At 40.9% G+C, this 15,367-nt stretch overlaps 1 protein-coding gene across 19 annotated transcripts in view; it reads right to left on the bottom strand.

Moving 5' to 3' along the window:
* Positions 1 to 3,697: 3,697 nt before the first annotated feature.
* The window catches only part of LOC144600208 (protocadherin gamma-B2-like), a 219,018-nt gene continuing 207,348 nt past the window's right edge, over positions 3,698 to 15,367 (bottom strand). For 17 of the 19 annotated variants that reach the window (XM_078411722.1, XM_078411703.1, XM_078411721.1 and 14 more), the window contains 2 exons: positions 10,524 to 10,623; positions 3,698 to 7,541 (listed from right to left, as the gene is read on the bottom strand). In XM_078411722.1, coding sequence (XP_078267848.1) covers positions 7,385 to 7,541; positions 10,524 to 10,623 — 257 coding nt within the window. In that variant the 3' untranslated portion in view covers positions 3,698 to 7,384. The remainder of the gene's footprint in view (positions 7,542 to 10,523; positions 10,624 to 15,367) is intronic. The other 2 variants (XM_078411708.1, XM_078411723.1) reach the window with 1 other exon arrangement.

Raw genomic sequence — 15,367 nt, 5'->3', positions numbered from 1 at the left:
TATGAGAGCAATAGATAGGATAGACAGCCAGAACCTTTTTTTCCAAGGATGGAAATATCATGTTCATTAGTTCTAGGAGCAGAAGTAGGCCATTCAGCCCATCAGGTTTTCTTCACCTTTCAATCACGGATGATCTATCTTTCCCTCTCAAACCCGTTCTCCTACATTCTCCCCATAACCCCTGATACAAAGTCATAGTCAAACTATTAATCATCCAGGCATTACTTAACTCAGTGTGGCCCCAAGACTGATGGTGCCTCTGCCTCACAGCACCAGAGACCCAGGATCGATCCTGACTATGGGTGCTATCTGTACAGTGTTTGTATGTTCTCCCTGTGACCACGTAGGTTTTCTCCGGGTGCTTCGATTTCCTCCTTCAATCCAAAGACGTACATATTGCAGGTTAATTGGTTTCTGCAAATTGTAAATTGTCCCTGGTTTGTAGGGCAGTGCTATTGTACGGGGTATTTGCTGGTCTGCGCGGATTTGGTGGCCTGAAAGGCCTGTTTCTCTAAAGGTCTGTATCTCTAAAGTCTGAGGATGAAAGACTAGAGGGCAGTGTCAGAGAGGCATATAGCATGAAAATAGGCCCATCGGTCAAATTCGTTGATGACGAGTTAATCCCATTTGCCTGAATTTGGCCCATATCCCTCTAAACTTTCCAATCCATGTACCTGTCCAAGTGCCTTTTAAATGCTTATGTAGAACTTGCCTCAACTACCTCCTCTGGCAGCCCGTTCCATATACATACAACCCGCTGAGTGAAAATGTTGCCCCTCAGATTTCTATTAAATCTTACCTCTCTCACCTTAAACCCATGTCCTCTGGTTCTTGATTCCCCTACCAGGGGTAAAAGACTGTGCATATGTGACATTCAAATGCTGATAAGGTTAATCTGGATCGGAACCAATCTTCTACAACAGCTTTATTAGATGTACGGGATTAGATCACTGAATCACCTACCGTGTTCTTTATGAGTCATGTTTTATCTCCCAAAAAAACTATAGTAAACTCACAGCAAAACTCATGCTTTTACGTCAGATGTGGCTGTGTGAAAACATCACATTCAGATTGTCCTCATAAACCTGGCTAAATGGATGTAAAAATATAAAATTATTACATTCTGCACAGGCTAATTTTTCACAAGTACAAGGTCTGCCACCTGAGAGTTTTCTTCAATGCCATCGATCTATTCAGAATAATGGAATGAATGGCTATACAGATGGAAAATTGGCTGGCTCATGGGAAATAAAGAGAAGGCACAGTGGTGCAGTGGTAAAGTTGCTGCCTTACAGCACCAGAGATCCAGGTTTGATCCTGACTATGGTTAGCGTCTGTATGGACTTTTCCCCGTGGCTGCGTGGGTTTTCCCCAGGTACTCCAGTTTCCCCCCACAATCCAAAGGAGTACAGTTTTGTCAGTTAATTGGCTTTGATAAAAATTGTAAATTGTCCCTTGTGTGTAGGATGGTGTTAATGAGCGGGGATTGCTGGGCAGCGTGGACTCTTTGAGCAAAGGGCCTGTTTCCATGCTGTATCTCTAAACTAAACTAATCTAAAGTGGGCACTAAATGTGTTACATCAGGGATGGGTGACAGAGTCCTGATATTTTACAATTTATATAGTTGGCTCGGATGAACAATAGACAATAGACAATAGAAGGAGGCAATTCGACCCTTCGAGCCAGCACCGCCATTCAATGTGATCATGGCTGATCATTCTCAATCAGTACCCCATTCCTGCCTTCTCCCCATACCCCCTGACTCCGCTATCCTTAAGAGCTCTATCCAGCTCTCTCTTGAATGCATTCAGAGAATTGGCCTCCACTGCCTTCTGAGGCAGAGAATTCCACAGATTCACAACTCTCTGGCTGAAAAAGTTTTTCCTCATCTCAGTTCTAAATGGCCTACCCCTTATTCTTAAACTGTGGCCCCTTGTTCTGGACTCCCCCAACATTGGACAAATGAAGGAACAAAAGGCATACTTGCTCAGGATCAGTGGTAACGTAAATTGTGAAGAGGTTATAAAGAGACAGGGAAGGATAATCACAAAATGCTGTCGTAAGTCAACGGGTCAGGCAGCATCTCTGGAGAAAAGGACTAGGTGACATTTCAGGTCGAGATCCTTCTTTAGAGTGAGAGTCAGGGGAGAGGGAAACTAGACAAATGAATTGAATTGAATTCAATTGAATAATGTTTATTAGCCAAGTATGTATACATACAAGGAATTTGCCTGGTGCTTTGCTCGCAAGTAACAATACGATATACAGTAAACAATTAAGAATAAAACATTATAATTTAAACACGTGAAGAATTAAATAAAATACCAGAGCAAAAGGAGGCTACAGACTTTTGTTTGTTGAGTAGAACTACTGCACGTGGAAAAAATCTGTTTTGTATGTCTGGCTGTGGGGGCTTTGACAGTTCGGAGTCGCCTTCCAGAGGGAAGTGCTTCAAAGAGTTTGTGGCCAGGGTGAGAGGGGACCGAGATAATCTTACCCGCTCGCTTCCTGTACACCCCCTTGCAGTGTACAGTTCATCGATGGGGGGAAGGTTGCAGCCTACAACCTTCTTGGCTAATCGAACGATGCGCTGCAGCCTCTGGATGTCATGATTGGTGGCTGTGCCAAACCAGACCAAGATGGAGAAGGTGAGGACAGACTATGATGGCAGTATAAAACTGGACCATCATTGCCTGTGGCAGATTGTGTTTACTCAGCTGCCGCAGGAAGTACATCCTCTGTTGGGTCTTTTTGACTGTGGAGTCGATGGTGGCCTCCCATTTAAGGTTGCTGGAGATGATGGTTCCAAGGAACTTAAATGACTCCACAGATGTGACTGTGGTGTTGTTGATGCAGAGCTAATATCCACAAACAAAATCCTTGCATAGGTCCCCTGGCGGTCTAGGTACTGGAGGATGAAGTGCAGGCCTAGGTTGACTGCATCATCCACTGATCTATTGGCCCAGTATGCAAATGGCAGGGGGTTTGTGATATTTTTCAGGTGGGCCAGCACGAGTCTTTCAAGGGTCTTCATGATTACAGAGGTCAGTGCGGTAGGCCTGTAGTCATTAAGACCAGTAATCCTTGTCTTTTTGGGTACAGGAACAATAGTGGATACTTTAAAGCAGGCAGGGACAGTGGAGGTTTGCAGGGACTGGTTGAAAATGTCTGTATAGACTGGTGCCAGTCGTTCGGCACAGAGCTTGATGGTGGAGGGGGAAAGGTAGGAACAAATTGCAGCTGGCACCGATGTCTCAAGAATGGTGGATCCCACAAAAGTCCATTGTTGGTGTGGAAAAAGTGATCATGAAGGGATACAAGCAATGACACTAGCAGGACCACTAGGGTGGCAGAGGGACACAGAGAGAGAGAATGCAAATGCTACTGAAAATAGAGAAATCAATATTGCTGATCAAGTCAAACTGCTGGTTTGTAAGGAGCAATCATATGTCCTCTTCTATGCCTTCTGATATTACCCGTGTAGGTAGAGTGAATAACCAGAAGGGGTGAATGGGCAGAATACATTGAAAGAGTGAGTGCTCAGACGCTTTTAATCAGAGTAGGGAAATCAAGTTTAAGCATAAGGTACAGTCTTTCCCTGCCCTCATTCTCCTTGTACTGTATGTCTCAATATGGTAACATAAATACATTTCTATTGAAGAATACCCTCTAAAAACCACAACACAGCCAATTTGGGTGGATTAAAATGAATAATTTTATTGGAAAGACTGAATGTAGAGCAAAACATTACTAATATAATCCAATGCAATTAAAGAAAACCAAGACTGTATCATGAGAATTACAGCAATTTAGTTCAGAAGGAAAATACAGGGCACAATATACTTACTCGGTGTTAAACTGGCTATTATACTGATGTCAGAAATTGCAAGCAAATCTCAAAGGTTGAATATGAACATCATAAGAAAGGATCTACCACTTTCATGTTTGACTCATGTAAGAATATTGTACATAGAAAGCAGTGTTATAAGAAGTCTACAACATCACACAGTATAATTGTAATAAAACGAGTTTTAGCAAAAAACATCGAAGAAACTACAGAGATTCACAATGTCTCCAGATCTAATTCAGTCTTTTTTTTCTCCTAAGAAATAGGACAGATACTAATATATGGATATATTCATATTTGTTAATTACAGGACACATTCAGCATGCCTAAATATTATAACATCTATAGACTACTTACTGGTTGCCAAGGCTTTATTCTCAAAGCTATGGCTGATTGCTCCAGTCATAAGAGAAAATATGTTATAGAGTTATCGCTAGTGTAAAAGAAAAGTTAAATGACAAGACTTAGTTCTAAATATTCCAAGTCTCTGAACCACATACTTCAGCCCAAATCATGGTTGCCACCTATCTGGGAATTAAACTGGACAACCCATTTTCTTTCCCTTCTCACAATTTTTGTAACCCTTTCTTTACTCCTGAAGGCACTGACTCTGACTGCATAGGTTTCTGGGCATAGACAAGCCTTCCATACCTTGAAAAGCAATAGAACTCCAGATGTTGGATATCTGTAATGCCAACTAATACTGAGAGGGTCAGGCAGCATCTGAGGAGAGAGGAACAGAGTCAGGTTTTCAGGTGCATTGGCCTTACACCAGAATCTGTACCTTTCCCATGACTGCTCTTCAAATATGAATAGCCTTTCCCATGACTACTCTTCCAATATGCTTCCCAGTAATGGTTCCTAGATTGCAGACTGGAGGCTGGATGATTGTCCTTCACCAATGTAATGAGATTCTTTACAACTCTGTTTACTGTCCATGCTGAGATCAACTGACAGTAAAGGCAGGCAGCACACCACTAGTTCCATTATTAGCGTTAAACTGATGTTGGTGAGTCAGTCACCTATTATGCATCCTTCTCAAATTTTACTTCCGGTGACTGCATGGAAATAAAAACTGGGGGTGTGTAGAAGGAGATGATCATTCATTTTACAGTGTTCGGACAAAATCTAAAACAATTCGAAAGAGTCAATCCAGAAATTTGTAAACTACAGTCCAGATAATAAATGTTTTGTCCTTACTTTTGTCCCGGCCTCGTGAGGAATTCATTTTAAGTTTCAGCGAAATGTACCTGAGAACTCAAGCCAGGATCCCACTACACGCTCGAACAGATCCGATTCTCCTTGTCCGATTTGGCTCCTTGGTAAGGTGGCAACCATAGCCCTATATATAAATCTTTTTTTTTTGGTATTTTATACTTTTCCTTCCGCCTTCTTCACTGTCCATCATTTCCCTCTGAAAGCTTGCGGCGTTATGGCTCTGTCACAGCTCTATACAGGGCACATACACTATCACCTTGAGAATACCCACACTCTTCACCACTAACACCATAATATCAGCTTCCAAAAGTGAGACGGACAGTATAAGGGTTCTTATTTTGTCCATGTTCATCTGCCAGTCCTAAAAGACACCGGGCGAAACTAATTGTAGAAAATTAGCATCAACTATTTCCTCATTTGCTTATTTTTCCTCTTTTCTGATTACCACACCCATCCTAAAGCTAAATATAGGGTGTTAAACAGTGAATATTTTACACAAAATGCAATGCCTGTGATAACTCTCAATATGACACACATGCACAATGAGGAAATGGACTCTAGCGTGTTCCTTGTTCTATGTTAAGGCTGCATGACAATTTGGACTAGATAAATGGAGACACAAGACAATGAATGTTTGAATGAACTTGAAACAGCGGCTGCTCACATTTGTGTAACAGCTGTTTGAAGAAGGGAATGTTCTTTTTAAATGTTTCCATCATATCCCTCCATAATTGGGGATTACATTTTGATAAATTCTTTCTCCAGGACAGGCACAATTTTTCAGTGATGTAAGATGGAGTATTGGGAGACTTCTCGGGAGTCTAGATAGTTTAGGACCAGAGGGCACAGCCTCAGAACTAAAGGACCTTCCTTTAGAATGGAGATAAGAAGGAATTTCTTTTGCCAGAAGGTGGCGAATCTTTGAAATTAATTGCCTCTGACAGTTGTGGAGCCCAGGTCAATGGATATTTTTAAAATGTAGATTGATAAGTTCTTGATTGGCAAGGGTGTTAAAGGGTAGGGTGAGAAGGTAGGAGAATGGGGTTGAGAGGGAATAATAGATCTGCCATGATTGGATGGTGGCACAGACACGATAAGCCGAATGGCCTAATTCTGCTCCTATGGTCTTATGGAATATTTCCCTCTTGACTAGTGAAAATTCATTTAAGATGGAGTAAGATGGTGTGTGTTGGTGGATCTGTTAATATGGCTTATCCGACAGCCCAGGGGAATCTACTTCCATCTGTTCTCTGATTGCTGTTTGTCATCCAAGTATCTGAATGGATTCTTTGTGTTTCCTTTTCCCCTTATCTCCAGAAAGTGACCGTGAAAGAATTTCCTTTATTAATCACTGCAACAGAAATTAATTTGGGAAGCTTATTATGTGAGCAATGAAGATAAGGCCCTTTGTACCCCATGCCTGGAAGGAGCCCTTGACCAATTCAGTGCCTGAGACTGACAAAAATCAATATCATTGTCTTAGTATCAAATGTTTTTCTTCCTGGGTGCCCATGAAAATAAAGCAAAATCACTGACAAAAAGAAAACACAAAGTCCTGGAGTAACTGAACGGGTCAGGCAGTATCTCTGCAGCGCATGGATAGATGATATTTTGGGTCAGAATCCTACTTCAGACTGATTGTAGCAGGGGAGAGGAAGCAGAAAATGAGGTGGAGGCAGGACAAAGCCTGGCAAGTAATGAGTGGATACTGGTCAGTGCGGGGTTGATAGGCAGATGGCAAGAGAAGAAATAGAGAGAATAGGGTGTCAGATAAGGTGAGGAGTGAGGAAGGGATATTGGAAGAAAGGGACAAAGTGCGAGGGGAGGGTAAGGGATAGGGGGACAGGATGTTGGGAGAAAAGCATCAGGTTCCGTGTGACAGTGATACCGAGAATTAGCATTTCAAACTCTGGATCGGGCTGTCTTTAATTCTGAGTTAGCACAGGGTAAACCCAACGCTTAATATCTTCATGCAGCCTAGACAATCTTATATAACTGAGCAATTGTTTAACTTGAGATGCCATCTCTACTTTGTAATACATATTCAATCTGAGGAGTCCAAGGAATTTGGTCATTATCGTTGAAAATCATTTTTTTAAAAGACATTCCCTTTCAAACTAATATTTAGTGCAGCTGAATTTTTTTTAAGTGACATTTAGTATTTTATTTTTGTAGAAAGACGTGCTTCTGTCATGCAGCCTCATTTTATGACTCCCACTATTATTGAAATTTTACTCCCATTCCTCCCGTTCCTCTTCGCTTTATTTACCACTCTTTTTCTTCTTCCCAAAGGTAATGAAGGATTTCTTCCCTTCCCGCTCAGTCGTTGATTTGCCGGAGAGCGTGGTTGTGGTCCCTGGAATGTAGACGTTGTGTAGGTAGTCGGCTGCTTGGCGGTGAGCGGTGAATTTCACCGCCAGTCTCGGTGTCCAACTCTGGTCTCCGGGTGCCCGAATCGGTGACGCTTCCACGATCTCTAAAATGGGGGAGGGGGGTATTATGTACAAAGTTAGTTGTTGTTCCCAGTGCTATCATCCTCAGTGTAGTCAGTATGAACAGCCTAAGGCTCATTTCTCTGTAGCTCCATTAGCATTAGTATTCCAGTTTGTTACTTTCTCCCTGTTGCCAAGTCTGAAGTTAGAACGACAATGGATTGAGAAGAACAACACGTGCTTTCATCTATACGACACTCTTTCCTAAACAGATGCAATTTTGCTGGAAAATCAGATACTTTAGTCTATTCTAGTTTAAAGTAAAGCAATCTGTGTCTGCGCCTTGTGGCTGAGATGTTACTGCCATCAATGTCCTCCTGTAAAGTGGTGGAGAAAAAGACCTGCTTCCATAATATTACATAATCATGAATAGCTCAAGCTACACTGGTCATCTCTTTATCTTTTCACCGAATGTGATTTGAGGTGTGAATTTACTCTCCTGATAAAATGTGTGAAGGAAAGGCCTGAGTGTGTACCACCTCAGAAAAGCTTTGGGAGCAGATTCATGGTTACAACTTGTGGAAGGCAACAGCCAAGGTTCTGCATGGGAAGATCCCACAATCAACAAAGGCATAATCATAGATAGTATCGCTTTAGTGGAAGTTGACTGAGAGATAGATTTTCGCCATATGTGAGCTGGTATTCTAAAGGGTTCTAAGACTTCATGTACATACAAGTGCACATCTTGGGGGGACAACTTGAAAGAATAGCTTTGAACTGTAAATTAATGGCATATTGCTGATGATTCCTGTTCTTCAAATTTTAAGTAGTTGGAACAAATTCCCACAGAGAGTCAGTGAAGCACAATCCGTACATGCATCCATACTTATCACACAGAACTTCATTCATAATGCCAAGAAGATGCACGGTTTTAAAGATGATCTGTAATGTATTGTTTTTTGTACAGCAGTCTGAAAGCGTTACCTGCACCAACTGTGTACAGTGCAACACAACCAATATTCTGTACTGATTTGTCAAAGCTTTCAATAAAAATTGATTGTATTCATTTTAATTGTAAAACCAATTTAGGTATAATAAGGATGTAGCAAGGAACTGCAGATGCTGGTTTACACTGAAGATAGACACAAGTAACTCAATGGGTCACGCAGCATTTCTAGACAAAAGAAATAGGTGACACTTGGAAGTTGAGACCCTTTCTCAGACTGAGAGGAAATTAGAGATATGAAAAGATACAAAGAACAAATGAATGAATGATATGCAAAGAACAAATCAAAGCCAGCCAGATGATCAATGAAAGGTGGAGCCCACAATGGTCCATTGTTGGCTGTGGAGAAGGTGATAATGAGTAGATACAAACATTGAAACTAAGCAAGACGACAGTGAATTAGTAGGACGACTCGGGTGGGGGAGGGATGGAGAGATTGGGAATACAAGGCAACTTGAAGTTTGGGAAATCAATATTCATACCAACCAAACATGGATTGGTAACAAATTATTTTCATCATTTCATTGTTTTTGAAGTGGCTCAAGGGTAGCTTTCCTGAATATTAACCTGCTCAGTTCAATGAACCATTACTCTCTCCCAGACTATCACATCTGTTTAACAAAGTGTAATTTCTTTTGCCCTGTTAAACTTCAGATTTTGCAAAAGCTTTGACTCAACAGAAACATGGTGTAGCACTGTGCACCGCTGCAAGATTATTATTCAAAGCATGATAGCTATTCATTAAAAGCCACCGTTTGTCAGAAATTAGACACACACAGGAATAAAGAAAGTTATACATAAGGATTTCCTGGTTAGTTCTTCTTGACCAGAATTTGGAGGAAACATTCTTCATCTGTGGTGTGGTCTTCAACAGTACAGGAAACAAACGTTTAAGGCAACAATGCATCTGACAAGGCTTTGATCCAGATCTGATCCCTTTCTAAAGCTGAGTTGCTGCTGTTAATTAAGATAGCAGTAGAGATTCTGTTAACCAGAACAATGGAGAATGGGAGGTAGCAATGGGTGGGTGGAAACAGGCCTTACAACCGACCGAATCTACGCCAACCAGCAATTGCCCCATATACTAGCAGTATCTCACACACTAGGGACAATTTACAATTTACAGAAGCCAATTAACCTCCAAACTAATAGGTCTTTGGTGTGTGGGAGGAAACAGGAAAATAACCCATGTGGTCACAGGGAGAACATACAAACTCAGTACAGATAGCACCTGTAGTCAGAATCGAACCAAGGTCTCTGGCATTGTAAGGCAGCAACTTTACCACTGTGTCACTGTTCCACCCGGACAGTGGATAGAACAGGCTTTGAGAAATATGGACCAAACATGGACTTAGATGGGGTTACTTTGGTCAGGATGGGCGAATTTGGCTGAAGGGCCTGTTTTCATGCTGCGTGACTCAATGACTCTAATGTGGATATAGATAGTGAACGTTGAGAGGTTTTGACTGTGAATATGTTAATAAAAAATCATTTTCATCCACAGCAATTATGTAAGCATATTGGCCACGTGAAAATTACCATGGATGGAAACCTGAGATGGTTTTCACTCTATAAATCCTTGTCAATGAGGGGAGCATCTCTCTTGCTACTGAAAGTGACTCAGAACTGACAAGGGATTGGATCTGGAGTCATTCTTGCCCCAGCTATTCAACTGTACACTGGACAATACATTTCCCAACTGGATACTAGTTGCACCCTGGAGGAAGGATAAGGCTCTTCATAGCAATTAATAATTTCAAAATATTTAATTTCAAAATATTTAAGATTTATTTGGCCTTAAACCTGTATTAACATTTAATAATTGCACTATTTTAATAAAAGCATTAACCTTGTTACTTCAAATGGATTAATGCATAATCGGATAGCAATGTCAGTTAAGCGATCACACTGATATACAGGCAGAATTATTTTAATGCATTGTGCATTGGGTTAGTGCAATAAATCTTTTGCTCCAGGCACGCGTGGTAGCACATATCAGGAATTCAAGTGTAGTTGTTACCGTGTCTGGTTTGCAGCCCAAGGACCGTGGTGGCTGCCAACAGGGAACGCACTGAACTCCACGCTTGAATTACTGATACGTGCCCCTGGCGTGAGAGGGTCTGTAAGGAAGATCACAAAAGATATGTCAAGTTAAGATCTCCCATGTGCAATGACTCTACACCTAGAAGTGCGCTTGATTCACTCGATAATTGAGACGCACATGACACAATCACAGCAACAACGATAAAACAATGGTTATTTCCATCCATGTAAAATCTTAAAACTGAAACAAACATCAAATAGACAGCAGAAGATAGCGGACAGAATAATCAGTCATAACCAGAGATATTAATCTTGGAAAATTTCATTGAATATTTGCAACACGGAAGAGTCTCGAAGTCTGGAGTTATGTCATGAGAGAATGTAGGGCCAGAGGCCAAAGCCTCAGAATAAAAGGACGTACATTCAGAAGGGAGATGAGGAGACATTTCTTTAGAGGGTGGGATTTGTAATTGTCTGCTCTATATCGGGTTTTTACCATGTGCGAGCAAAGCATCAAGTCAAATTCTTTGTAGGTATACATACTTAGCCAATAAATTTATTCTGATTCTGATTATTCTGAAATCTGTGGGATTAATTGCCACAGAAGGCTGTGGAAGCCAGGTCAATGGATATTTTTAAGGCGGAGATTCACATATTCTTGATTGGTACACATGTCGGGGGTTATGCGGAGAAGGCAGGAAAATTCGGTTGAGAGGGAAACATCGATCAGCCGTGATTGAATGACGGAGTAGACTTGATGGACCGAATGGCTTAATTCTACTTCTATCACTTATGAACATGAGAAAAATAGGCCATTACGTTTATCTGCTCTGATCCAGAGGACAGTGCTAATGTTTAGAGGTTAGAAGTTTAGAATGTTCAGATACATGGATAGGATAGGTTTAGAGGGATATGGGCCAAGTGCAAGCAGATGGGACTAGTGTAGATGGGGCATGTTTCTCAGCATGGGTAAGTTGGGCCGAAGGTCCTGTTTTCACGCTGTATGACTCGAAGACTAAGTCCTGGAGGAAGCATGCTGTTGTGGTTGGTTTCGAATTTTGACAATATTCTTAATAGTGAACCAAGAGGATAATTTGGGGAATTTGGTGGCAGGATTCTGGAGGAAGGCCAATGTCTCTGTCTCTGTTAGTGCATAGAGAATGAGGGCAGTAAGCACTGCTAGAAACCGAGGAACAATTTTAGGGAACATTAGGGGGGAGCCGCCGAGAAAGACGGGGGTAGTGGGGGCAGTGCACCGAGAACGATGGGGGAAACAAGCAGGGGGGGGAGGCCTGCTACTATGTGCAGTGGCAGGCGGTAGGTTGGACTGTTCAGTGAACTTTTGTAAAGTTGTTGGTACCAAAACATCGCAAGTCCGGTGCACTGCCTCGATGAGGTCTGTTATATGATTTGACCAGGTTGTATGCAAAACAAAGTATTTCACTGTACCTAAGTACATGTGACACTAAAATATCATTAAATTCAATTAAGTGCTGAGTGAACGGTGTCAGGACTGCAAATTAACTTTTGGAGTTAACGGATGAGGTTAGAAAAGAGTTCGAGGCAAGTTTGGAGCTTCTGGGTGAATAGCTGTGGATATTGGAACGCAGACCCAAGAAACTGCAGATGCTGGTTTCCAAAGAGAAAGACACAAAGTACTGGAGTAACTCAACGGGTTAGCCAGCATCTCTGGAGAACATGGATAGGTGACATTTCGGGAAGGGTTCCATCTCTAAATATCACCTGTTCACATTTTCCTGTTGAGTTACTCCAGGACTTAATGTTTTTTTTGAATTCTTCATCTTAGCTTGTCAACTTGAGGGACTTAAGCTGGATGTTAATGAGGAATTTCAATGGTTATTTTTTACATATCTGATTCAAAATACCAACACATAAGCACTTACTCAGATACTGTGAATTATGACACATAAGCAATGAGACATCTGATAACTTTTATATATTTTTCCATTTTTGCCCTCCTCTCACACTGGGCTCTGGGGTAGTGACATTAAAAGTGCATTATTGAGGATACACTCTGGTCCGTTTAATGGAATCCATACTACAGTGATGTATCCTTTCTGATATTTTATGAATGGTTTAAGTCCATTTGGGTGATCTAAGTGCAAATGCATTTGTGGAACAAATCCAATCAAACATTTGCCCTGTTCTGTTGGGCAAGATTGGATTTCATCAGGGAGAGCAGAAAAAATCTTCACAAGAACATTTATGATTCACAAAGCAATTGGGGGCAATGAGTCCCTCAGAGTTTAAGTGAAGGGCAGAAATATATGATCAATGGAAGGCAAACACTAAAAAACTCCATAAAATAATGACAAGGTCATGGCAAAATATAGTTCTAAAAACATGAATTTTTCATAGCTTGGAGATGTAGGAATGCTGATGTCATTTGGGATATATTGGCTGCCACTCTAAAGTGCTCTCACATAATGAATGATGATACATTGAGACATTTCAGTGGAATTGGTTGAGAACATTTCACAGCATCGTTGTGTTGGAGGGTCACCAAATGATGCAATCCATCAAAGTGTTTGAGCTAAAAAAAACATTAATAGCATAATCTGGAATAACATGCAACTGAGATATGCAAGTCACCGATGCATACTAATGTCTTTGAAGAAATGTCTTGTGAATACCCAAGCAACAAGTGGGTTGGGGACGGATTGGGTGGGGTCATCTCCAAGAACATGAATAGAGGAAGCTAAGTGTAAACAATCAACGGTCTTTGTTTAATTCATCGAGGGGGAACGGCCGACCAATTTCATGTATCATGGCAAAACATTCCTTTATTCTTTTGTACTTGTGCTTTTCGACACCATCCATGAACCTAGACATTTGCTAGAATGAGAATATTTGCACGTTCTATTTTCCCCCATTGGGTTAGAAAACAGATAGACTGTCAAACATGCATTTAAAGCTTAGAGCAGAAGGTCCCTGCTGCTTGTGTTGGTTTCCACCAGAACAATAATTGAAGTTCTACATTTCACCGTCGATCCCAGGCTAAGGAAAGAAAAAGAAAGAACTTCCACTTACAAAGTACCTCATCACGTTTCTTTTCACAAGCATTGCAAAGCGAACATTGAATTACAGTCACTGTTGTAACAGAGGTAAATGGAGCAGCCATTTTGCACATAACAATGTCCCACAAAGAGCAATGAGATGGTTAGCCAGATAATTATTTTTGTGTAGCGGTGATAGAGGGTGTAATACTTGGCTAAGACAGCTGGCAAAATTCTCTTCATGTCTCCAAATGGGGTAAAAATATAGATACGAGGAACTGTGGATTCTGGTTTACAAATAAAGACAAAAAGTGCTGCAATAACTCAGCGGGACAGGCAGCATCTCAGGAAAAGCGACGATTCAGGTTGGGACCCTTCAGACTCAATCTGAAGAAGGGTCCCGGCCTGAAATGTCACCTATCTATGTCCTCTCGAGATGCTGCCAGACATGCTGAGTTATTCCAACACTTTTTTCCTTTTCTGGAGGTAAAAATGTATCCTCTGTTGCTCTTGCCCTGGAGTGGGAATCAAATTGATTCAGTTAGTAATGCTATCAATTCAAGCATGGATTGATTCCTCCTGAACATTTTACTGGCTCAGTTTCAGAAAGAACATCGTCCAGTAAACAAAGAGGGGATTCATGGTACCAGATTTACAAAGAACATTGACTAACATTAATGAATTCCCTCGATTAATGTAGATCAATTGCTGCTTGAATTTTTCCCTTAGTGTAATAGTCCAGCCCCCACATGTTAAAAGAATAGATAAAATCCTATTCTTCTCTTTCTTTTCAATTATGCCTGTCCTGGCTTGTCCTGTAAATGGAGCCTATCCACAAAGACCACATTATTACACTGGCACAGTCCTTTCAATCTTTCTAGTTTGTTCAATGAGATCATACGAAGCTAAACTCCATTTGGATTTCTTGGGTGAATATCCTTTTATAACCTTGTCGAACAAAACTTCTATTAACTTTGAATTTTAAATTATTATTTTAGCTAGTTTGTTTTCTTGTGAGAAAGCCCTCCACCTATCTATCATATTTTTTCTGTGAAAAAATCCCTTTCAAGTTGACCTTCCAAAAAATTATTCTGGACAATCTTGCTTATTGCCATATCACAGATATTCTCTCTTGTTCTTTCCACCCAGCTCTTTCTCTGCAATTTAAACTGAGTTTGTATTCTCATCTCTTCAGTTTGAATGAAAGGTCGATGATCTAAAAATCTAACCCTATTTCTCTTAGATACTGCCTGACATAGTGAGATATTTTTTACATTTTCCATTTTTACTTCCCTTTCAAACATTGACATTGAAACATGGAAATAAGCCTGTCAGCCCAAGTCTACGCCAACCAGTGGTCACCTCATACATTAGCAATATTTTACACACGAGGGACAATTTACAATTTACAATTTAGAGAAGCCAATTAACCTACAAACCTGTAGGAGGAAACCGGAGCACCCAGAGAAAGCCCATGCAGTCACAGGTAGAATGTACAAACTCCGTACTGACAGCATCTGTAGTCAGTATCAAACCCAGGTCTCTGGCGCGATAAGGCAACAATTCTACCACTGCTTCACCGTGTCGCCATTGTTGCTATAAAGTTTTTTTTTTCTGAGGGAAATTTGTTTTGTTTGAGTAATCTGCAACCTATCACTGGAGGGCTATTTTCAATTTGACAACAATGCTACTTTTAGTTCATTTATGAATTCTTTCTGCTGTGAAAGATTTAACCAGCTGAAACCATTATCCATCCCAAAAATGTTTGGAGATATTCATGCAGTAATTCCCTTGGAATTAGGTA

Source organism: Rhinoraja longicauda, chromosome 14 (assembly GCF_053455715.1).
Source record: "Rhinoraja longicauda isolate Sanriku21f chromosome 14, sRhiLon1.1, whole genome shotgun sequence".
NCBI lineage: Eukaryota > Metazoa > Chordata > Chondrichthyes > Rajiformes > Arhynchobatidae > Rhinoraja > Rhinoraja longicauda.
This window is presented reverse-complemented; position numbering and strand designations above follow the sequence as displayed.